Source organism: Salvelinus alpinus, chromosome 4 (assembly GCF_045679555.1).
Source record: "Salvelinus alpinus chromosome 4, SLU_Salpinus.1, whole genome shotgun sequence".
Taxonomy (NCBI): domain Eukaryota; kingdom Metazoa; phylum Chordata; class Actinopteri; order Salmoniformes; family Salmonidae; genus Salvelinus; species Salvelinus alpinus.
Window position 1 is genome coordinate 11,128,424 of NC_092089.1, and position 27,047 is coordinate 11,155,470.

The 27,047-nt window shown below is 44.0% G+C and overlaps 2 protein-coding genes across 2 annotated transcripts in view; one reads left to right on the forward strand and one right to left on the reverse strand.

Annotated features, from left to right (window-relative positions):
* Positions 1 to 27,047, forward strand: part of LOC139572868 (CUB and sushi domain-containing protein 3-like) — a 1,528,140-nt gene that overhangs the window by 202,987 nt on the left and 1,298,106 nt on the right. The window lies entirely within an intron of this gene.
* The window catches only part of LOC139572849 (CUB and sushi domain-containing protein 3-like), a 137,177-nt gene that overhangs the window by 20,064 nt on the left and 90,066 nt on the right, over positions 1 to 27,047 (reverse strand). Inside the window, exon 4 of the mRNA XM_071395659.1 lies at positions 25,041 to 25,248. Coding sequence (XP_071251760.1) covers positions 25,041 to 25,248 — 208 coding nt within the window. The remainder of the gene's footprint in view (positions 1 to 25,040; positions 25,249 to 27,047) is intronic.

Below are 27,047 nucleotides of genomic sequence, written 5' to 3' on the forward strand. Positions count from 1 at the left end.
ACTGCACTACATTAACCAGGGCCCACAGGGCCAGAACCACACTATATAAGGAACATACTGCACTACATTAACCAGGGCCCACAGGGCCAGAACCACACTATATAAGGAACATACTGCACTACTTTAACCAGGGCCCACAGGGCCAGAACCACACTATATAAGGGATATACTGCACTACTTTAACCAGGGCCCACAGGGCCAGAACCACACTATAGAAGGGATATACTGCACTACTTTAACCAGGGCCCACAGGGCCAGAACCACACTATATAAGGAATATACTGCACTACTTTAACCAGGGCCCACAGGGCCAGAACCACACTATATAAGGGACATACTGCACTACATTAACCAGGGCCCACAGGGCCAGAACCACACTATATAAGGAACATACTGCACTACTTTAACCAGGGCCCACAGGGCCAGAACCACACTATATAAGGGATATACTGCACTACATTAACCAGGGCCCACAGGGCCAGAACCACACTATATAAGGAACATACTGCACTACTTTAACCAGGGCCCACAGGGCCAGAACCACACTATATAAGGAATATACTGCACTACTTTAACCAGGGCCCACAGGGCCAGAACCACACTATATAAGGAACATACTGCACTACTTTAACCAGGGCCCACAGGGCCAGAACCACACTATATAAGGAACATACTGCACTACTTTAACCAGGGCCCACAGGGCCAGAACCACACTATATAAGGGATATACTGCACTACATTAACCAGGGCCCACAGGGCCAGAACCACACTATATAAGGGATATACTGCACTACATTAACCAGGGCCAGAACCACACTATATAAGGAACATACTGCACTACTTTAACCAGGGCCCACAGGGCCAGAACCACACTATATAAGGAACATACTGCACTACTTTAACCAGGGCCCACAGGGCCAGAACCACACTATATAAGGAATATACTGCACTACTTTAACCAGGGCCCACAGGGCCAGAACCACACTATATAAGGAACATACTGCACTACTTTAACCAGGGCCCACAGGGCCAGAACCACACTATATAAGGAACATACTGCACTACTTTAACCAGGGCCCACAGGGCCAGAACCACACTATATAAGGGATATACTGCACTACATTAACCAGGGCCCACAGGGCCAGAACCACACTATATAAGGGATATACTGCACTACATTAACCAGGGCCAGAACCACACTATATAAGGAACATACTGCACTACTTTAACCAGGGCCCACAGGGCCAGAACCACACTATATAAGGGATATACTGCACTACATTAACCAGGGCCCACAGGGCCAGAACCACACTATATAAGGAACATACTGCACTACTTTAACCAGGGCCCACAGGGCCAGAACCACACTATATAAGGGATATACTGCACTACATTAACCAGGGCCCACAGGGCCAGAACCACACTATATAAGGGATATACTGCACTACATTAACCAGGGCCAGAACCACACTATATAAGGGATATACTGCACTACTTTAACCAGGGCCCACAGGGCCAGAACCACACTATATAAGGAACATACTGCACTACATTAACCAGGGCCCACAGGGCCAGAACCACACTATATAAGGGATATACTGCACTACATTAACCAGGGCCAGAACCACACTATATAAGGAACATACTGCACTACTTTAACCAGGGCCCACAGGGCCAGAACCACACTATATAAGGGATATACTGCACTACATTAACCAGGGCCCACAGGGCCAGAACCACACTATATAAGGGATATACTGCACTACATTAACCAGGGCCCACAGGAACAGAACCACACTATATAAGGGACATACTGCACTACTTTAACCAGGGCCCACAGGGCCAGAACCACACTATATAAGGAACATACTGCACTACATTAACCAGGGCCCACAGGGCCAGAACCACACTATATAAGGAACATACTGCACTACTTTAACCAGGGCCCACAGGGCCAGAACCACACTATATGAGGGACATACTGCACTACTTTAACCAGGGCCCACAGGGCCAGAACCACACTATATAAGGAACATACTGCACTACTTTAACCAGGGCCCACAGGGCCAGAACCACACTATATAAGGAATATACTGCACTACTTTAACCAGGGCCCACAGGGCCAGAACCACACTATATAAGGGACATACTGCACTACATTAACCAGGGCCCACAGGGCCAGAACCACACTATATAAGGAACATACTGCACTACATTAACCAGGGCCCACAGGGCCAGAACCACACTATATAAGGAACATACTGCACTACTTTAACCAGGGCCCACAGGGCCAGAACCACACTATATAAGGGATATACTGCACTACATTAACCAGGGCCCACAGGGCCAGAACCACACTATATAAGGAACATACTGCACTACATTAACCAGGGCCCACAGGGCCAGAACCACACTATATAAGGGATATACTGCACTACATTAACCAGGGCCCACAGGGCCAGAACCACACTATATAAGGGATATACTGCACTACTTTAACCAGGGCCCACAGGGCCAGAACCACACTATATAAGGGATATACTGCACTACATTAACCAGGGCCCACAGGGCCAGAACCACACTATATAAGGAACATACTGCACTACTTTAACCAGGGCCCACAGGGCCAGAACCACACTATATAAGGAACATACTGCACTACTTTAACCAGGGCCCACAGGGCCAGAACCACACTATATAAGGGATATACTGCACTACATTAACCAGGGCCCACAGGGCCAGAACCACACTATATAAGGAACATACTGCACTACTTTAACCAGGGCCCACAGGGCCAGAACCACACTATATAAGGGATATACTGCACTACATTAACCAGGGCCCACAGGGCCAGAACCACACTATATAAGGGATATACTGCACTACATTAACCAGGGCCCACAGGGCCAGAACCACACTATATAAGGGATATACTGCACTACATTAACCAGGGCCCACAGGGCCAGAACCACACTATATAAGGAACATACTGCACTACTTTAACCAGGGCTCACAGGACCAGAACCACACTATATAAGGGATATACTGCACTACTTTAACCAGGGCCCACAGGGCCAGAACCACACTATATAAGGGATATACTGCACTACATTAACCAGGGCCCACAGGGCCAGAACCACACTATATAAGGGATATACTGCACTACATTAACCAGGGCCCACAGGGCCAGAACCACACTATATAAGGAACATACTGCACTACTTTAACCAGGGCCCACAGGGCCAGAACCACACTATATAAGGGATATACTGCACTACATTAACCAGGGCCCACAGGGCCAGAACCACACTATATAAGGGATAAACTGCACTACATTAACCAGGGCCCACAGGGCCAGAACCACACTATATAAGGAACATGCTGCACTACTTTAACCAGGGCCCACAGGGCCAGAACCACACTATATAAGGAATATACTGCACTACTTTAACCAGGGCCCACAGGGCCAGAACCACACTATAGAAGGGATATACTGCACTACTTTAACCAGGGCCCACAGGGCCAGAACCACACTATATAAGGAATATACTGCACTACTTTAACCAGGGCCCACAGGGCCAGAACCACACTATATAAGGGACATACTGCACTACATTAACCAGGGCCCACAGGGCCAGAACCACACTATATAAGGAACATACTGCACTACATTAACCAGGGCCCACAGGGCCAGAACCACACTATAGAAGGGATATACTGCACTACATTAACCAGGGCCCACAGGGCCAGAACCACACTATATAAGGAATATACTGCACTACTTTAACCAGGGCCCACAGGGCCAGAACCACACTATATAAGGGATATACTGCACTACATTAACCAGGGCCAGAACCACACTATATAAGGGATATACTGCACTACATTAACCAGGGCCCACAGGGCCAGAACCACACTATATAAGGAATATACTGCACTACTTTAACCAGGGCCCACAGGGCCAGAACCACACTATATAAGGGATATACTGCACTACATTAACCAGGGCCCACAGGGCCAGAACCACACTATATAAGGAATATACTGCACTACTTTAACCAGGGCCCACAGGGCCAGAACCACACTATATAAGGAACATACTGCACTACATTAACCAGGGCCCACAGGGCCAGAACCACACTATATAAGGAACATACTGCACTACATTAACCAGGGCCCACAGGGCCAGAACCACACTATATAAGGGATATACTGCACTACATTAACCAGGGACAGAACCACACTATATAAGGGATATACTGCACTACTTTAACCAGGGCCCACAGGGCCAGAACCACACTATATAAGGAACATACTGCACTACATTAACCAGGGCCCACAGGACCAGAACCACACTATATAAGGGATATACTGCACTACATTAACCAGGGCCCACAGGGCCAGAACCACACTATATAAGGAACATACTGCACTACTTTAACCAGGGCCCACAGGGCCAGAACCACACTATATAAGGGATATACTGCACTACTTTAACCAGGGCCCACAGGGCCAGAACCACACTATATAAGGGATATACTGCACTACTTTAACCAGGGCCCACAGGGCCAGAACCACACTATATAAGGGATATACTGCACTACATTAACCAGGGCCCACAGGGCCAGAACCACACTATATAAGGGATATACTGCACTACATTAACCAGGGCCCACAGGGCCAGAACCACACTATATAAGGAACATACTGCACTACATTAACCAGGGCCCACAGGGCCAGAACCACACTATATAAGGGATATACTGCACTACTTTAACCAGGGCCCACAGGGCCAGAACCACACTATATAAGGGATATACTGCACTACTTTAACCAGGGCCCACAGGGCCAGAACCACACTATATAAGGAATATACTGCACTACTTAAACCAGGGCCCACAGGGCCAGAACCACACTATATAAGGGATATACTGCACTACATTAACCAGGGCCCACAGGGCCAGAACCACACTATATAAGGGATATACTGCACTACATTAACCAGGGCCCACAGGGCCAGAACCACACTATATAAGGGATATACTGCACTACTTTAACCAGGGCCCACAGGGCCAGAACCACACTATATAAGGGATATACTGCACTACATTAACCAGGGCCCACAGGGCCAGAACCACACTATAGAAGGGATATACTGCACTACTTTAACCAGGGCCCACAGGGCCAGAACCACACTATATAAGGGATATACTGCACTACATTAACCAGGGCCCACAGGGCCAGAACCACACTATAGAAGGGATATACTGCACTACATTAACCAGGGCCCACAGGGCCAGAACCACAGTATATAAGGAACATACTGCACTACATTAACCAGGGCCAGAACCACACTATATAAGGGATATACTGCACTACATTAACCAGGGCCCACAGGGCCAGAACCACACTATATAAGGAACATACTGCACTACATTAACCAGGGCCCACAGGACCAGAACCACACTATATAAGGGATATACTGCACTACATTAACCAGGGCCCACAGGGCCAGAACCACACTATATAAGGAACATACTGCACTACTTTAACCAGGGCCCACAGGGCCAGAACCACACTATATAAGGAACATACTGCACTACTTTAACCAGGGCCCACAGGGCCAGAACCACACTATATAAGGGATATACTGCACTACATTAACCAGGGCCCACAGGGCCAGAACCACACTATATAAGGGATATACTGCACTACATTAACCAGGGCCCACAGGGCAAGAACCACACTATATAAGGAACATACTGCACTACATTAACCAGGGCCCACAGGGCCAGAACCACACTATATAAGGAACATACTGCACTACTTTAACCAGGGCCCACAGGGCCAGAACCACACTATATAAGGGATATACTGCACTACATTAACCAGGGCCCACAGGGCCAGAACCACACTATATAAGGAACATACTGCACTACTTTAACCAGGGCCCACAGGGCCAGAACCACACTATATAAGGAACATACTGCACTACTTTAACCAGGGCCCACAGGGCCAGAACCACACTATATAAGGAATATACTGCACTACTTTAACCAGGGCCCACAGGGCCAGAACCACACTATATAAGGAATATACTGCACTACATTAACCAGGGCCCACAGGGCCAGAACCACACTATATAAGGAATATACTGCACTACATTAACCAGGGCCCACAGGGCCAGAACCACACTATATAAGGAACATACTGCACTACATTAACCAGGGCCGACAGGGCCAGAACCACACTATATAAGGGATATACTGCACTACTTTAACCAGGGCCCACAGGGCCAGAACCACACTATATAAGGGATATACTGCACTACATTAACCAGGGCCCACAGGGCCAGAACCACACTATATAAGGAACATACTGCACTACATTAACCAGGGCCCACAGGGCCAAAACCACACTATATAAGGAACATACTGCACTACTTTAACCAGGGCCCACAGGGCCAGAACCACACTATATAAGGGATATACTGCACTACTTTAACCAGGGCCAGAACCACACTATATAAGGGATATACTGCATTACTTTAACCAGAACCACACTATATAAGGAATATACTGCATTACTTTAACCAGGGCCCACAGGGCCAGAACCACACTATATAAGGAACATACTGCACTACTTTAACCAGGGCCCACAGGGCCAGAACCACACTATATAAGGGATATACTGCACTACTTTAACCAGGGCCCACAGGGCCAGAACCACACTATATAAGGGATATACTGCACTACTTTAACCAGGGCCAGAACCACACTATATAAGGGATATACTGCATTACTTTAACCAGAACCACACTATATAAGGAATATACTGCATTACTTTAACCAGGGCCCACAGGGCCAGAACCACACTATATAAGGGATATACTGCACTACATTAACCAGGGCCCATAGGGCCAGAACCACACTATATAAGGGATATACTGCACTACTTTAACCAGGGCCCACAGGGCCAGAACCACACTATATAAGGAATATACTGCACTACATTAACCAGGGCCCACAGGGCCAGAACCACACTATATAAGGGATATACTGCACTACTTTAACCAGAACCACACTATATAAGGAATATACTGCACTACATTAACCAGGGCCCACAGGGCCAGAACCACACTATATAAGGAATATACTGCACTACATTAACCAGGGCCCACAGGGCCAGAACCACACTATATAAGGGATATACTGCACTACATTAACCAGGGCCCACAGGGCCAGAACCACACTATATAAGGAATATACTGCACTACTTTAACCAGGGCCCACAGGGCCAGAACCACACTATATAAGGAACATACTGCACTACTTTAACCAGGGCCCACAGGGCCAGAACCACACTATATAAGGGATATACTGCACTACTTTAACCAGGGCCAGAACCACACTATATAAGGGATATACTGCATTACTTTAACCAGAACCACACTATATAAGGAATATACTGCATTACTTTAACCAGGGCCCACAGGGCCAGAACCACACTATATAAGGAACATACTGCACTACTTTAACCAGGGCCCACAGGGCCAGAACCACACTATATAAGGGATATACTGCACTACTTTAACCAGGGCCCACAGGGCCAGAACCACACTATATAAGGGATATACTGCACTACTTTAACCAGGGCCAGAACCACACTATATAAGGGATATACTGCATTACTTTAACCAGAACCACACTATATAAGGAATATACTGCATTACTTTAACCAGGGCCCACAGGGCCAGAACCACACTATATAAGGGATATACTGCACTACATTAACCAGGGCCCATAGGGCCAGAACCACACTATATAAGGGATATACTGCACTACTTTAACCAGGGCCCACAGGGCCAGAACCACACTATATAAGGAATATACTGCACTACATTAACCAGGGCCCACAGGGCCAGAACCACACTATATAAGGGATATACTGCACTACTTTAACCAGAACCACACTATATAAGGAATATACTGCACTACATTAACCAGGGCCCACAGGGCCAGAACCACACTATATAAGGAATATACTGCACTACATTAACCAGGGCCCACAGGGCCAGAACCACACTATATAAGGGATATACTGCACTACATTAACCAGGGCCCACAGGGCCAGAACCACACTATATAAGGAATATACTGCACTACTTTAACCAGGGCCCACAGGGCCAGAACCACACTATATAAGGGATATACTGCACTACATTAACCAGGGCCCACAGGGCCAGAACCACACTATATAAGGGATATACTGCACTACATTAACCAGGGCCCACAGGGCCAGAACCACACTATATAAGGAATATACTGCACTACATTAACCAGGGCCCACAGGGCCAGAACCACACTATATAAGGAATATACTGCACTACATTAACCAGGGCCCACAGGGCCAGAACCACACTATATAAGGAATATACTGCACTACATTAACCAGGGCCCACAGGGCCAGAACCACACTATATAAGGAATATACTGCACTACATTAACCAGGGCCCACAGGGCCAGAACCACACTATATAAGGAATATACTGCACTACATTAACCAGGGCCCACAGGGCCAGAACCACACTATATAAGGAATATACTGCACTACATTAACCAGGGCCCACAGGGCCAGAACCACACTATATAAGGAACATACTGCACTACATTAACCAGGGCCCACAGGGCCAGAACCACACTATATAAGGAATATACTGCACTACATTAACCAGGGCCCACAGGGCCAGAACCACACTATATAAGGAATATACTGCACTACATTAACCAGGGCCAGAACCACACTATATAAGGAATATGGTGCCATTTGGGCCGAACCCTGATGCTTTTATCTTCTGCCTCCAACAATCCTTCCTCGGCTCCCCGCCTCTCCATCTGCCTCCCTCCCTCTCTCCCTCCCCGCCTGCCTGCCTCCCTCCCTCCCTCTCTCCCTCCCCGCCTGCCTGCCTCCCTCCCTCTCTCCCTCCCCGCCTGCCTGCCTCCCTCCCTCTCTCCCTCCCCGCCTGCCTGCCTCCCTCCCTCTCTCCCTCCCCGCCTGCCTGCCTCCCTCCCTCTCTCCCTCCCCGCCTGCCTGCCTCCCTCCCTCTCTCCCTCCCCGCCTGCCTGCCTCCCTCCCTCTCTCCCTCCCCGCCTGCCTGCCTCCCTCCCTCTCTCCCTCCCCGCCTGCCTGCCTCCCTCCCTCTCTCCCTCCCCGCCTACCTGCCTGCCTCCCTCCCTCTCTCCATCTCCACCTGCCTCCCTCCCTCTCTCCCTCTCTCCGTCCCCGCCTGCCTTCCTCCCTCTCTCCTTCCCCGCCTCTCCTCTGACTCACACACAGTCAATACAACACAATACAAACCCAACACACAGCTATTAAACAAGGTTTAAGACAGGACGAACAGTCAATACAACATAATACAACACACAGCTATTAAACAAGGTTTAAGACAGGACAAACAGTCAATACAACATACAGCTATTAAACAAGGTTTAAGACAGGACAAACAGTCAATACAATACAACACACAGCTATTAAACAAGGTTTAAGACAGGACGAACAGTCAATACAACACACAGCTATTAAACAAGGTTTAAGACAGGACACACAGTCAATACAACATACAGCTATTAAACAAGGTTTAAGACAGGACGAACAGTCAAACCCAACATACAGCTATTAAACAAGGTTTAAGACAGGACAAACAGTCAATACAACATACAGCTATTAAACAAGGTTTAAGACAGGACAAACAGTCAATTTGGGGCTCCCGAGTGGCGCAGCGGTCTAAGGCACTATATATCAGTGCTAGAGGCATCACTACAGACCCTGGTTCGATTCCAGGCTGTATCACAACCGGCCGTGATTTGGAGTCTCATAGGGCGGCGCACAATTGGCCCAGCGCTGTCTGCGTTGAGCCGGGGTAGGCAGTCATTGTAAAATAAGAATTTGTTCTTAACTGACAAGTCTAGTTAAAATAAAAGTTAAATAAAAAATAAATAACAAGGGATAGATAAGTGGTTCAACAGTAAGGATGTAAAACAGTGTGTCTGAGGTGTGAAGGGACTTTGGTTTGGTCAGTTATACAAGGGATAGATAAGTAGTTCAACAGTAAGGATGTAAAACAGTGTGTCTGAGGTGTGAAGGGACTTTGGTTTGGTCAGACAATATACTTGGTGTTTTTGGAGGTGTTTTTCAGCACTGTGCAGCTCTGTATAACACCTTGTCATTACATTTGACATTTCATTCATTTGGCAGAAGCTTTCATCCTGAGCGACTTACAGTCAGTCAGTGCATTCATCTTATTGAGGTAGCTCGTGGAAACAACCACATTTCTCAGCCATAGGAAGTAAATGTTTATATCAGCATCAGTCTGCCTTGTTATTGTAATCATATGTTACAGTAACATAATACTACGACAAGCCTGTCCTACAGCTGCTGTAATCATATGTTACGGTAACATAACACTATGACCAGCCTGTCCTACAGCTGCTGTAATCATATGTTACAGTAACATAACACTATGACCAGCCTGTCCTACAGCTGCTGTAATCATATGTTACAGTAACATAACACTATGACCAGCCTGTCCTACAGCTGCTGTAATCATATGTTACAGTAACATAACACTATGACCAGCCTGTCCTACAGCTGCTGTAATCATATGTTACAGTAACATAACACAGCTGCTGTGATCATATCAATCATCATGTTAGAATAACCTATGTGACCTTTCCAATGTGAAAACTTCCAATAATATACCGATCTTGACATGTCTCAGACTGTTACCAGTACTACAGTATAAATCATTGTCATGATTTGCCCTTTTGGGTGAGGATCATAGCCCCCCCCCTCCTCTCTCTCTCGCTCTCTCTCTCCACACCGCAGTTTTATGATTGTCGTAAAGACCTGCAGGAAAATTCTGTCTCCCTCTCTTTTAGAAATGGAAGTTAAACCTCTTTGTTACCACAGAAAGAGAGAGTCGTGGCAGTACGGTAACATCAATAATTAAACAATATTTCTCTATTCACAAACAATTGGAAGGATACTTATGGAACAATCATGTCGATATTAATTTCTAATCTGTGATGTAACTAAGTGTCACGGATCCCTCCGGAGCTTTCCTTGCGCACACTTGGCCCCTATTCCCAAGGATTGTATTTGTATATATGTGTCGCGACTTCCGCCGAAGTCGGTCCCTATCCTTGTTCGGGTCGGCGTTCGGCGGTCGACGTCACCGGCTTTCTAGCCATCGCCGATCCACTTTTCATTTTTCCATTTGTTTTGTCTTTGTTTTCTACACACCTGGTTTCTATTCCCTAATTACATGTTCCTTATTTAACCCTCTGTTTCCCCCATGTTTGTGTGAGTGTTTGTATATAATGTTCAGGTCGTTACTTGTTGGCTGGTATTGTTTGCCGGGTTCGTTATTACGCCCGTTATTTACGAGTGACCGGTAATTTCACGCACCTTTAGTATTTGTTTTATACTGGCGCTGTTCGTGGAATAAATTACCTTGTACACTCATCTCTGCTCTCCTGCGCCTGATTCCATGCACCAGTTACCCACAGCCTGACAATATGTGCCCTTTGTTTTACCATGGTGGGGTCGGTTATTGTTACAATGTCCGTTGGTCGTGTGAGTACCTGTGCGGTGTTGTTTTGGGCTTTCGTGTCCTTGTGGATTGCGCAGATGATTCCGGGTCTCGTCCCGCGTGTTAACCATCGTGCGCGTGTGTTATTTATTCAAGGTACTCCTCGCTCTTTTTTGGGGGTTTCAGCCCTATGTTTTTGTTACGTGTTTGTTTGGTCTTCGTCCCCGTGCCTTTACACGGCACGCCGTAATTTGGGTTTAATAAAAAAAACTATTACGCATTCCTGCGCCTGTCTCCCGAATCATTTATGCCAACGTGACTCTAGGAACAGTAGAACAACATAACTGTATCTCTGAATGTGTATATTTTCCCAGTGATCAGATTCACATCCTAGATGTTGTGGAACTTATATGATTAAATACAAAACTATTTGTGAGAAGATGTAATGTGATGTTAGCCTTCTAAATGAGAGAATTGTTTTTCAAATAAAATCTTAACCAAGTCAGTGGCCACGCCCACGTGAGCACAGACATTATGACAAAAGGAGGGAATGCCCTTTTCCCCCGAGTGCTTAAGGTCCGGGCCATGGACCCAAAATATCGATGTTTTGTTCCCCGAGCCACGTACTTTTTCCGGATGCCCCAAACAATCGGAAAGGGGATTCATCAGGGGAAATGACTTTACCCCAGTCCTCAGCAGTCCAATCCCTGTACCTTTTGCAGAATATCAGTCTGTTCCTGATGTTTTTCCTGGAGAGAAGTGGCTTCTTTGCTGCCCTTCTTGACACCAGGCCATCCTCCAAAAGTATTCGCCTCACTGTGCGTGCAGATGCACTCACACCTGCCTGCTGCCATTCCTGAGCAAGCTCTGTACTGGTGGTGCCCCGATTCCGCAGCTGAATCAACTTTAGGAGATGGTCCTGGCGCTTGCCGGACTTTCTTGGTTGCCCTGAAGCCTTCTTCACAACAATTGAACCGCTCTCCTTGAAGTTCTTGATGATCCGATAAATGGTTAATTTAGGTGCAATCTTACTGGCAGCAATATCCTTGCCTGTGAAGCAATGATGATGGCACGTGTTTCCTTGCAGGTAACCATGGTTGACAGAGAAAGAACAATGATTCCAAGCACCACCCTCCTTTTGAAGCTTCCAGTCTGTTATTCAAACTCAATCAGCATGACAGAGGGCTCTCCAGCCTTGTCCTCGTCAACACTCACACCCGTGTTAACGAGAGAATCACTGACATGATGTCAGCTGGTCCTTTTGTGGCAGGGCCGAAATGCAGTGCAAATGTTTTTGGGGGATTCAGTTCATTTGCATGGCAAAGAGGGACTTTGCAAGTAATTGCAATTCCTCTGATCACTCTTCATAACAGCAGACTTTGTGAAAATAAATATTTGTGTCATTCTCAAAACTTTTGGCCACGACTGTAGTAATCAATGTGTAAGCTATTCTGTTTGAGTGTTTATGTAATTCTGTGTGATTATTTAGTTAGTTAGTAAATAAATAATTAAGCCAATTTGTATATTTGCTGATTCATAATTTATGCTCGGGTTTGTGCAGATATCCAAGGATTGTACGACATTCAGAATGAGACTGAAGGTAAATAATAATGAATGAATTGACTGTGACTGATGTAAGAGATATTTATATCTTTAGAGTTTAGTCGGGAGATAGTAACTCGTTAAATAACTTTTTCCACGGTGCCCTAGATTACTATTTAATGAATTGTTATGTGAGTAATTTAATTGCGTAATAATTTAACGTGGTATGTAATTATTTTATAAAAGATAACCATCAATCACATTAATGATAGTCAAGACACGACACATTTGAGTTCCAAGTCATTTTGATGACATTCATCCTGTTTTCCTGGTATGGTATTTAGATTCCATCCAATCAAACTCTGTCTATTTGTCTTTTTTATTAACACTGACAGTGATTCTCTGTTTCCACTTCAACACTACCTAACACTACGTACAGTGGGGAGAACAAGTATTTGATACACTGCCGATTTTGCAGGTTTTCCTACTTACAAAGCATGTAGAGGTCTGTAATTTTTATCATAGGTACACTTCAACTGTGAGAGACAGAATCTAAAACAAATATCCAGAAAATCACATTGTATGATTTTTAAGTAATTAATTTGCATTTTATTGCATGAAATAAGTATTTGATACATCAGAAAAGCAGAACTTAATATTTGGTACAGAAACCTTTGTTTGCAATTACAGAGATCATACATTTCCTGTAGTTCTTGACCAGGTTTGCACACACTGCAGCAGGGATTTTGGCCCACTCCTCCATACAGACCTTCTCCAGATCCTTCAGGTTTGGGGGCTGTCGCTGGGCAATACGGACTTTCAGCTAACTCCAAAGATTTTATATTGGGTTCAGGTCTGGAGACTGGCTAGGCCACTCCAGGACCTTGAGATGCTTCTTACGGAGCCACTCCTTAGTTGCCCTGGCTGTGTGTTTCGGGTCGTTGTCATGCTGGAAGACCCAGCCACGACCCATCTTCAATGCTCTTACTGAGGGAAGGAGGTTGTTGGCCAAGATCTCGCGATAAATGGCCCCATCCATCCTCCCCTCAATACGGTGCAGTCGTCCTGTCCCCTTTGCAGAAAAGCATCCCCAAAGAATGATGTTTCCACCTCCATGCTTCACGGTTGAGATGGTGTTCTTGGGGTTGTACTCATCCTTCTTCTTCCTCCAAACACGGCGAGTGGAGTTTAGACCAAAAAGCTATATTTTTGTCTCATCAGACCACATGACCTTCTCCCATTCCTCCTCTGGATCATCCAGATGGTCATTGGCAAACTTCAGACGGTCCTGGACATGCGCTGGCTTGAGCAGAGGGACCTTGCGTGCGCTGCAGGATTTTAATCCATGACGGCGTAGTGTGTTACTAATGGTTTTCTTTGAGACTGTGGTCCCAGCTCTCTTCAGGTCATTGACCAGGTCCTGCCGTGTAGTTCTGGGCTGATCCCTCACCTTCCTCATGATCATTGATGCCCCACGAGGTGAGATCTTGCATGGAGCCCCAGACCAAGGGTGATTGACCGTCATCTTGAACTTCTTCCATTTTCTAATAATTGCGCCAACAGTTGTTGCCTTCTCACCAAGCTGCTTGCCTATTGTCCTGTAGTCCATCCTAGCCTTGTGCAGGTCTACAATTTTATCCCTGATGTCCTTACACAGCTCTCTGGTCTTGGCCATTGTGGAGAGGTTGGAGTCTGTTTGATTGAGTGTGTGGACAGGTGTCTTTTATATAGGTATCGAGTTCAAACAGGTGCAGTTAATACAGGTAATGAGTGGAGAACAGGAGGGCGTCTTAAAGAAAAACTAACAGGTCTGTGAGAGCCGGAAATCTTACTGGTTGGTAGGTGATCAAATACTTATGTCATGCAATAAAATGCAAATTAATTACTTAAAAATCATACAATGTGATTTTCTGGATTTTTGTTTTAGATTCCGTCTCTCACAGTTGAAGTGTACCTGTGATAAAAATTACAGACCTCTACATGCTTTGTAAGTAGGAAAACCTGCAAAATCGGCAGTGTATCAAATACTTGTTCTCCCCACTGTATGTGACCTGATTCAGCACACTTAGGTGTATGTCGCAAGTCACGTCTTCACAGGAGAGTCTAACCAGAATAGAATAGAAAGAGGAGTGGGAGGCCCCGGTGCACAACTGAGCAAGAGGACAAGTACATTAGCGTGTCTAGTTTGAGAAACAGACGCCTCACAAGTCCTCAACTGGCAGCTTCATTATTAAATAGTACCTGTAAAACACCAGTCTCAACGTCAACAGTGAAGAGGCGACCTTCAAGGCAGAGTTCCTCTGTCCAGTGTCTGTGTTAGTGGCCATCTTAATCTTTTATTTTTATTAGCCAGTCTGAGATATGGCGTTATCTTTGCAATATTGATATGTGTGGTCGTAACATGATTATGTGACATACCACAACAATATCATGTGACCGTATCAAGTGTCCACCACTTAAGTATATGGCGCATTCATCTGTTTATGTCCTGTACATGTGCACCTCCCTGAGGTTTCAACTCAGGTCGCATGGCCTTAACTTATGTATGGAATACTATGTGATAAGTGTGTGTGTGTAACAGTATATAAAGTATGCTAATGTACTGATGTGAAGGCATTTGGGCAGTGGTGTAAAAATACTTTAAAGTACTACTTAAGTCGTTTTTTTGTGATATCTGTACATTACTTTACTATTTATATTTTGGCAACTTTTACTTCACTACATTCGTAAAGAAACGAATGTACTTTTTACTCCATATATTTTCTTTGACACCCAAAAGTGCTCGTTACATTTTGACAGGAAAATTGTCCAATTCAAACACTCCCTGGTCCATCCCTACTGCCTCTGATCTGGAGGACTCACTAAACACAAACGTGTGAGTGTTGGAGTGTTGCCCCTGGCTACCCATCAATAAAAAAATGATTCACTTATTGCATCTGGTTTTGCTTAATATCAGGAAATTGTTTATTTTTGATATTTAAGTACATTGTGCCCCAGGCTATCCGTCAATAAAATAGATTATTTTTTTCTGCCGTCTGGTTTAATATAAGGAATTTGAAATTACTTATACTTTTACTCAAGTATGACAATTTAGTATTTTTTCCACGACTGGATGTGGCTGGGGGTGATAGCATTTATTCCACATGACCCATCAATTTAGACAAGTGTATCTGGGTAAGCGTCATCTAATATTTATAACATATTTTTATCTGGACACTTTCTGTTGACCTGTAATGTTTCCTTATTGTAGGCTACTACCACTTTTAGTGTTTATCACATGACCTCATGTGAATCCTTAAAGAGATGGGTGGGGCTAAAGGCTTAAGAGGGTGTGAACAATACTGAATGGGTGGAGACAAAACAGAGCTCTCCAGTAGGTACCAAAAATATTCAAGGGCCCTTTTCTCAAAAGTGAGTTTACAAGTGTATCAACTTTCAAAGTAGAATTACTTTCCCATTGTTCCTCAAAGATACCGTGTCTGATCTACCATTTTGTAGCTCTGAGTCTCTACTTTTATCCAATGTATAATTTTTTTTTTTTGCTACATAAGACCGAATCCAGGTGGTGAGTCACGTATGAAAAACATTTCCCTCGATCTGTAACAGTCAGTGAATATGACTTTGTGAACTCCAATACTAAGAGCTTTTCTAATCCATCCTGTCAGTGGAAGAAATAGGTTTTCCTCTGGGTGTTAAGAAGGTAATTGATTTCACATAACGTGACCTTTTCTCGCACACTGAGCCATTTTACTGAAATCTAAATGACACAAATATTGAAGGAAGAATGAAAAAAAAGCATTCAGTAGTGCACTAGATAGGGAAATACTGAGCCACTCTGAAATGTCTGCATTCCTGGCTGCACCCTGAACTCGTCAAGGTCTAGTGCTTGGGGACTGGGTAGGTAATAACTTAGAGAGGAAAGGTCTAGTGCTTGGGGACTGGGTAGGTAATAACTTAGAGAGGAAAGGTCTAGTGCTTGGGGACTGGGTAGGTAATAACTTAGAGAGGAAAGGTCTAGTGCTTGGGGACTGGGTAGGCAATAACTTAGAGAGGAAAGGTCTAGTGCTTGGGGACTGGGTAGGTAATAACTTAGAGAGGAAAGGTCTAGGCTTGGGGACTGGGTAGGTAATAACTTAGAGAGGAAAGGTCTAGGCTTGGGGACTGGGTAGGTAATAACTTAGAGAGGAAAGGTCTAGTGCTTGGGGACTGGATAGGTAATAACTTAGAGAGGAAAGGTCTAGTGCTTGGGGACTGGGTAGGTAATAACTTAGAGAGGAAAGGTCTAGTGCTTGGGGACTGGGTAGGTAATAACTTAGTGAGGAAAGGTCTAGGCTTGGGGGCTGGATAGGTAATAACTTAGAGAGGAAAGGTCTAGTGCTTGGGGACTGGATAGGTAATAACTTAGAGAGGAAAGGTCTAGGGCTTGGGGACTGGGTAGGTAATAACTTAGAGAGGAAAGGTCTAGTGCTTGGGGACTGGGTAGGTAATAACTTAGAGAGGAAAGGTCTAGTGCTTGGGGACTGGGTAGGTAATAACTTAGTGAGGAAAGGTCTAGGCTTGGGGGCTGGATAGGTAATAACTTAGAGAGGAAAGGTCTAGTGCTTGGGGACTGGATAGGTAATAACTTAGAGAGGAATGGTCTAGTGCTTGGGGACTGGATAGATAATAACTTAGAGAGGAAAGGTCTAGTGCTTGGGGACTGGGTAGGTAATAACTTAGAGAGGAAAGGTCTAGGCTTGGGGGCTGGATAGGTAATAACTTAGAGAGGAAAGGTCTAGTGCTTGGGGACTGGGTAGGTAATAACTTAGAGAGGAAAGGTCTAGGCTTGGGGGCTGGATAGGTAATAACTTAGAGAAGAAAGGTCTAGTGCTTGGGGACTGGGTAGGTAATAACTTAGAGAGGAAAGGTCTAGTGCTTGGGGACTGGGTAGGTAATAACTTAGAGAGGAAAGGTCTAGTGCTTGGGGACTGGGTAGGTAATAACGTAGAGAGGAAAGGTCTAGTGCTTGGGGACTGGGTAGGTAATAACTTAGAGAGGAAAGGTCTAGTGCTTGGGGACTGGGTAGGTAATAACTTAGAGAGGAAAGGTCTAGGCTTGGGGACTGGATAGGTAATAACTTAGAGAGGAAAGGTCTAGGGCTTGGGGACTGGATAGACAATAACTTAGAGAGGAATGGGCTTTGGGGATTGATAGGTAATAACTAAGAGAGGAATGGGCTTTGGGGATTGATAGGTAATAACTAAGAGAGGAATGGGCTTTGGGGATTGATAGGTAATAACTAAGAGAGGAATGGGCTTTGGGGATTGATAGGTAATAACTTAGAGAGGAAAGGTCTAGTGCTTGGGGACTGGGTAGGTAATAACTTAGAGAGGAAAGGTCTAGGGCTTGGGGACTGGGTAGGTAATAACTTAGAGAGGAAAGGTCTAGTGCTTGGGGACTGGATAGGTAATAACTTAGAGAGGAAAGGTCTAGTGCTTGGGGACTGGATAGGTAATAACTTAGAGAGGAAAGGTCTAGTGCTTGGGGACTGGATAGGTAATAACTTAGAGAGGAAAGGTCTAGTGCTTGGGGACTGGATAGGTAATAACTTAGAGAGGAAAGGTCTAGTGCTTGGGGACTGGATAGGTAATAACTTAGAGAGGAAAGGTCTAGTGCTTGGGGACTGGATAGGTAATAACTTAGAGAGGAAAGGTCTAGTGCTTGGGGACTGGATAGGTAATAACTTAGAGAGGAAAGGTCTAGTGCTTGGGGACTGGATAGGTAATAACTTAGAGAGGAAAGGTCTAGTGCTTGGGGACTGGATAGGTAATAACTTAGAGAGGAAAGGTCTAGTGCTTGGGGACTGGATAGGTAATAACTTAGAGAGGAAAGGTCTAGGGCTTGGGGACTGGGTAGGTAATAACTTAGAGAGGAAAGGTCTAGGGCTTGGGGACTGGATAGGTAATAACTTAGAGAGGAAAGGTCTAGTGCTTGGGGACTGGGTAGGTAATAACTTAGAGAGGAAAGGTCTAGTGCTTGGGGACTGGGTAGGTAATAACTTAGAGAGGAAAGGTCTAGGGCTTGGGGACTGGGTAGGTAATAACTTAGAGAGGAAAGGTCTAGTGCTTGGGGACTGGGTAGGTAATAACTTAGAGAGGAAAGGTCTAGTGCTTGGGGACTGGGTAGGTAATAACTTAGAGAGGAAAGGTCTAGTGCTTGGGGACTGGATAGGTAATAACTTATAGAGGAAAGGTCTAGGGCTTGGGGACTGGGTAGGTAATAACTTAGAGAGGAAAGGTCTAGTGCTTGGGGACTGGATAGGTAATAACTTATAGAGGAAAGGTCTAGGGCTTGGGGACTGGGTAGGTAATAGCTTATAGAGGAAAGGTCTAGGGCTTGGGGACTGGGTAGGTAATAACTTAGAGAGGAAAGGTCTAGTGCTTGGGGACTGGGTAGGTAATAACTTAGAGAGGAAAGGTCTAGTGCTTGGGGACTGGATAGGTAATAACTTATAGAGGAAAGGTCTAGGGCTTGGGAACTGGATAGGTAATAACTTAGAGAGGAAAGGTCTAGTGCTTGGGGACTGGGTAGGTAATAACTTATAGAGGAAAGGTCTAGGGCTTGGGGACTGGGTAGGTAATAACTTAGAGAGGAAAGGTCTAGTGCTTGGGGACTGGATAGGTAATAACTTATAGAGGAAAGGTCTAGGGCTTGGGGACTGGGTAGGTAATAACTTAGAGAGGAAAGGTCTAGTGCTTGGGGACTGGATAGGTAATAACTTAGAGAGGAAAGGTCTAGTGCTTGGGGACTGGGTAGGTAATAACTTAGAGAGGAAAGGTCTAGTGCTTGGGGACTGGATAGGTAATAACTTAGAGAGGAAAGGTCTAGTGCTTGGGGACTGGGTAGGTAATAACTTAGAGAGGAAAGGTCTAGTGCTTGGGGACTGGGTAGGTAATAACTTAGAGAGGAAAGGTCTAGTGCTTGGGGACTGGATAGGTAATAACTTAGAGAGGAAAGGTCTAGTGCTTGGGGACTGGGTAGGTAATAACTTAGAGAGGAAAGGTCTAGTGCTTGGGGACTGGGTAGGTAATAACTTAGAGAGGAAAGGTCTAGTGCTTGGGGACTGGATAGGTAATAACTTAGAGAGGAAAGGTCTAGTGCTTGGGGACTGGATAGGTAATAACTTAGAGAGGAAAGGTCTAGTGCTTGGGGACTGGGTAGGTAATAACTTAGAGAGGAAAGGTCTAGTGCTTGGGGACTGGGTAGGTAATAACTTAGAGAGGAAAGGTCTAGTGCTTGGGGACTGGATAGGTAATAACTTAGAGAGGAAAGGTCTAGTGCTTGGGGACTGGGTAGGTAATAACTTAGAGAGGAAAGGTCTAGTGCTTGGGGGCTGGATAGGTAATAACTTAGAGAGGAAAGGTCTAGTGCTTGGGGACTGGGTAGGTAATAACTTAGAGAGGAAAGGTCTAGTGCTTGGGGACTGGGTAGGTAATAACTTAGAGAGGAAAGGTCTAGTGCTTGGGGACTGGATAGGTAATAACTTAGAGAGGAAAGGTCTAGGGCTTGGGGACTGGGTAGGTAATAACTTAGAGAGGAAAGGTCTAGGGCTTGGGGACTGGGTAGGTAATAACTTAGAGAGGAAAGGTCTAGGGCTTGGGGACTGGGTAGGTAATAACTTAGAGAGGAAAGGTCTAGTGCTTGGGGACTGGGTAGGTAATAACTTAGAGAGGAAAGGTCTAGGGCTTGGGGACTGGATAGGTAATAACTTAGAGAGGAAAGGTCTAGTGCTTGGGGACTGGGTAGGTAATAACTTAGAGAGGAAAGGTCTAGGGCTTGGGGACTGGATAGGTAATAACTTAGAGAGGAAAGGTCTAGTGCTTGGGGACTGGGTAGGTAATAACTTAGAGAGGAAAGGTCTAGGGCTTGGGGACTGGATAGGTAATAACTTAGAGAGGAAAGGTCTAGTGCTTGGGGACTGGGTAGGTAATAACTTAGAGAGGAAAGGTCTAGTGCTTGGGGACTGGGTAGGTAATAACTTAGAGAGGAAAGGTCTAGGGCTTGGGGACTGGATAGGTAATAACTTAGAGAGGAAAGGTCTAGTGCTTGGGGACTGGGTAGGTAATAACTTAGAGAGGAAAGGTCTAATGCTTGGGGACTGGATAGGTAATAACTTAGAGAGGAAAGGTCTAGGGCTTGGGGACTGGATAGGTAATAACTTAGAGAGGAAAGGTCTAGTGCTTGGGGACTGGATAGGTAATAACTTAGAGAGGAAAGGTCTAGTGCTTGGGGACTGGGTAGGTAATAACTTAGAGAGGAAAGGTCTAGTGCTTGGGGACTGGATAGGTAATAACTTAGAGAGGAAAGGTCTAGTGCTTGGGGACTGGATAGGTAATAACTTAGAGAGGAAAGGTCTAGTGCTTGGGGACTGGATAGGCAATAACTTAGAGAGGAAAGGTCTAGTGCTTGGGGACTGGATAGGCAATAACTTAGAGAGGAAAGGTCTAGTGCTTGGGGACTGGGTAGGTAATAACTTAGAGAGGAAAGGTCTAGGGCTTGGGGACTGGATAGGCAATAACTTAGAGAGGAAAGGTCTAGTGCTTGGGGACTGGATAGGCAATAACTTAGAGAGGAAAGGTCTAGTGCTTGGGGACTGGATAGGCAATAACTTAGAGAGGAAAGGTCTAGTGCTTGGGGACTGGATAGGTAATAACTTAGAGAGGAAAGGTCTAGTGCTTGGGGACTGGGTAGGTAATAACTTAGAGAGGAAAGGTCTAGTGCTTGGGGACTGGATAGGTAATAACTTAGAGAGGAAAGGTCTGGGGCTTTGGGGATTGGATAGGTAATAACTTAGAGAGGAAAGGTCTGGGGCTTTGGGGATTGATAGGTAATAACTTAGAGAGGAAAGGTCTAGTGCTTGGGGACTGGATAGGTAATAACTTAGAGAGGAAAGGTCTAGTGCTTGGGAACTGGGTAGGTAATAACTTAGAGAGGAAAGGTCTAGTGCTTGGGGACTGGATAGGTAATAACTTAGAGAGGAATGGGCTTGGGGACTGGGTAGGTAATAACTTAAATGCTGAGAGTGACCTGTCCAACTGGAAAAGGGACTATAAACTGTAGATGGTACATTGGTACATTGGTTGCAGTACCATAGAAAAAAGACTCATACCATTATACCCCTAGAGTCTATTGACGCACCGGTGCTTCGATCTATGTAACATGATAAAAAAATCTCCATTAAAATCCATCAGTTTAAGCGATGGAGTAATCTGTTTAATCTAGAGATATATGTTTAAACTAGAGATACCTGTTTAATCTAGAGATATCTGTTTAAACTAGAGATATCTGTTTAAACTAGAGATATCTGTTTAAACTAGAGATAACTGTTTAAACTAGAGATATCTGTTTAAACTAGAGATATCTGTTTAAACTAGAGATATCTGTTTAAACTAGAGATATCTGTTTAAACTAGAGATATCTGTTTAAACTAGAGATATCTGTTTCATCTAGAGATATCTGGAGATATCTGTTTGAACTAGAGATATCTGTTTAAACTAGAGATATCTGTTTAAACTAGAGATATCTGTTAAAACTAGAGATATCTGTTTAAACTAGAGATATCTGTTTAAACTAGAGATATCTGTTTAAACTAGAGATATCTGTTTAAACTAGAGATATCTGTTTGAACTAGAGATATCTGCAACGGCTTTCCTCTCTCTTCATACGAAGAGGAGGAGTAGTGATTCGACCAAGGCGCAGCGGGTTGTGAATACATAATGATTTATTAGAACACGACGAAAAAACAAACTATACTTGAATAAACTAACAAAACAAATAAACGATGCAGACAGACCTGAACACGAACTTACATATAACGTGAAGAACGCATGAACAGGAATAGACTACATAAAACGAACAAACCGAAAACAGCCCCGTGTGGTGCACAGACACAGACACAGACACGGAAGACAATCACCCACAAACAAACAGTGAGAACAACCTACCTTAATATGACTCTCAATTAGAGGAAACGTCAAACACCTGCCTCTAATTGAGAGCCATACCAGGCAACCCAAAACCAACATAGAAACAGAAAACATAGACTGCCCACCCAAAACTCACGCCCTGACCATCAAACACATACAAAACAACAGAAAATAGGTCAGGAACGTGACAATATCTGTTTAATCTAGAGATATCTGTTTCATCTAGAGATATATGGAGATATCTGTTTGAACTAGAGATATATGTTTAATCTAGAGATACCTGTTTAAACTAAAGAAATCTGTTTAAACTAGAGATATCTGTTTAAACTAGAGATATCTGTTTAAACTACAGATATCTGTTTAATCTAGAGATATCTGGAGATATCTGTTTAAACTAGAGATATCTGTTTAAACTAGAGATATCTGTTTAAACTACAGATATCTGTTTAAACTAGAGATATCTGTTTAAACTAGAGATATCTGTTTAAACTACAGATATCTGTTTAAACTAGAGATATCTGTTTAAACTAGAGATATCTGTTTAAACTAGAGATATCTGTTTAAACTAGAGATATCTGTTTAAACTAGAGATCTCTGTTTAAACTAGAGATATCTGTTTGATTGCATGGGCTGTGTCTCAATCCACTACATCCTCCTAAGTCGCCCTTCCGCATCTGCGGTGGAAAGTGGCAAAGCTACCAGCCCTGTTCGTCAGACCAGGAGACATCCCGAAAATACCGTCTACTCACGAAAACGTCTGTAGTAGGGGGTGTACCTAGTAGTCGGACAAAATGAGTATCGTAACGAATATGGACAATTATCTGAATCCGATGATGATCAGAGTATTTTTGTTGTTGTAATTTTCCGTGATCTAAAGAAAAAAAAACGTTGGGGTGCCAGGATCTTTCTCATATCAGTCGTGTGCGAGGTTGTATGTGGTCCAAATAACTCAACTGGCTGTCTGTCAATAGAAAGGCGGGCTGTACGTTGATCCTGTTGTTCTGATTGGATAGAGTGAAGCTGTATTTCTCAGAGAGAATGCCAAGAGTGTGCAAAACTGTCATCAAGGCAAACGGTGGCTGCTTTTAAGAATCTCAAATATACAATTTATTTTGATTTGTTTATTAACACTTTTTTTTGGTTAATACATGATTCCATACGGGTTATTTCATAGTTTTCATGTCTTCACTATTACTCTACAATGTAGAAAATAGTATAAATAAAGAAAAACCCTGGAATGAGTAGGTGTGTCCAAACTTTTGACTGCTACTGTAGATATTCAGGAATCCTGACTCACCAGATACTCTCAATCAAATTCAAATGTATTTATGAAGCCCTTCTTACATCAGCTTATGTCACAAAGTGCTGTACAGAAACCCAGCCTAAAACCCCCAAACAGCAAGCAATGCAGATGTAGAAGCACAGTGGCTAGGGAAAAACTCCCTAGAAAGGCCAAAACCTAGGAAGAAACCTAGAGAGGAACCAGGCTATGAGGGGTGGCCAGTCCTCTTCTGGCTGTGCCGGGTGGAGATTATAACAGAACATGGCCAAGATGTTCAAATGTTCACAGATGACCAGCAGGGTCAGATAACAATACTGTGTTGCTCTGATACTTCTACCTGCAGACAGTTACGTTTCTCAAACACATTATAGCTATAACCAAGGTGAAGAGATCTGTCGACGTGCCCTCGAGCAAGACACTTAACCCTACATGTCTCCAGGGTAGACGTTGATAGGGGCAGACCCTGACCGTGACCCTACTCTCCGAGGGTGTCTCATGGGGAATTGGAATATGCAAAAATCACAATTCTATTTCACACACGAGTATAAAACACACTTGTATATGTGTGAAACAGGACAAATATAAGAACCCACCTAATTATAATTATTATTACATCAGTTGTCTTTAGTAAAGTGTTATTAAATTAAAACAATCCACTCACCAGATACTGGGCGGCTCTGATCCTTCTATCTCCAGATAGTCGTGTTTGTCCTCCATCTGGAAGTCGGTGAACACCAGTGAGATGGTGTCTCCGGGGTCAGCCAGCACCGTCCACTTACATTCCCCAGCGTCGGAGAGGTCACCGAGGAGTTCAGGGCTGGAGATGATCCCACTGGACCCCCTCAACGTACCGCCACACGTGTCCTCAGCTGCAGTGGTGGGTGGGAAAAAAAGTACCCAACTGTCATACTTGTGGAAAAGTAAAAGATACCTTAATAGAAAATGACTCAAGTAAAAGTGAAAGTCACTTAAGTATCAAAAGTAAAAGTATAAATAAATCATTTCAAAAGTGCTTATATTAAGCAAACCAGACGGCACAATTTACATTTTACAAAGCTAGCCAGGGGAACACTCCCACACTCAGACATCATTTACAAACAAAGCATGTGTGTTTAGTGAATCTGTAAGAACTGAGCCAATAGAGATGACCACAGATGTTCTCTTGATAAGAGCGTGACTTGGACCATTTTTCTATTCTGCTAAGCATTCAAAATGTAATGAGTACTTTTGAATGTCAGGGAAAATGTATGTATGTATTATTCTCTTTAGGAATGTAGTAAAGTAAAAGTAAAAGTTGTCAAAAATATAAATGGTAAAGTAAAATACAGATACACCAAAAAAATTACTTAAGTAGTACTTTCAAGTATTTTTTACTTAATAAGTACTTCGCGCCACTGCTCAGCTGTCAAACAAACAGAAGAACACGTACGTTGAATATCAATGAATCTGTTGGCTCTGTTCCAATATGTAGACTAGAATAATACTAAGAATGAAGCAATGTATTCGGCTATATGTATTCCAAGTTGTATGCTAGCTGGTATGAATATGACAGCATGGATAGCAGTCCGAGGTATCCGGATTTACAGGATCAAATTGGCTGTGTTCCAAGCCTGCTCTTCTCCTTCTGGTCTGAGGGGGTTCAGAAACCTTTGGTTCGTCAGAAGACTCAGACAACCACAACAGATTCCAGAACCATTCTGTTCCGATATCTAGATTCTACATTAACCTGCCACATAGAATGAAGCATCTGGGTTCCGGAGTTGGCCACGCGTTCTAAGTGATATTCTAGTATATTGGAATGTCATCTTTATGTTCCGGGCCTCAATAAGCGAGCAGGCGCTTGAAGTACACAGCATCTGAGACACACTATGATGCGGCCTCTATAACATACCACCAGAGATGTTCACAAGTCTTTGAGGTAGAGTCCAAGTCAAGTCTTTTAGGGCCAAGTCTAAGTCAAGTTTCAAGTCTTTTAGGGCCAAGTCTAAGTCAAGTTTCAAGTCTTTTAGGGCCAAGTCTAAGTCAAGTTTCAAGTCTTTTAGGGCCAAGTCTAAGTCAAGTTTCAAGTCTTTTAGGGCCAAGTCTAAGTCAAGTCTCAAGTCTTTTAGGGCCAAGTCTAAGTCAAGTCTCAAGTCTTTTAGGGCCAAGTCTAAGTCAAGTTTCAAGTCTTTTAGGGCCAAGTCTAAGTCAAGTTTCAAGTCTTTTAGGGCCAAGTCTAAGTCAAGTCTCAAGTCCCTTTTGGCAATGGCTTTCTGTCTGCTGTGGGTTAGGTCTATAAACCTTGTAAATGATTTGAAGAGATTCTTGCATGAAACAAAGCACACCAGGCACTATTTAAATCAAAATACATTTCCTTTTAAAATGTAGAAAGTTTACATTAATAAAAGTAATTGTACAGGATACGAAAAAAATCTAACATAACATTTTAAATTGCTTCGTATTTTGTGGCAGATGTTGTCTATATTTCACTTCATTCTGTCACACAAACAGAACATCTGTAGATGAGGGAAGATAAATGACAAGCAAATCAAATCAAATTTTATTTGTCACATACACATGGTTAGCAGATGTTAATGTGAGTGTAGCGAAATGCTTGTGCTTCTAGTTCCGACCATGCAGTAATAACCAACGAGTAATCTAACATAACAATTTCCCAACAACTACCTTA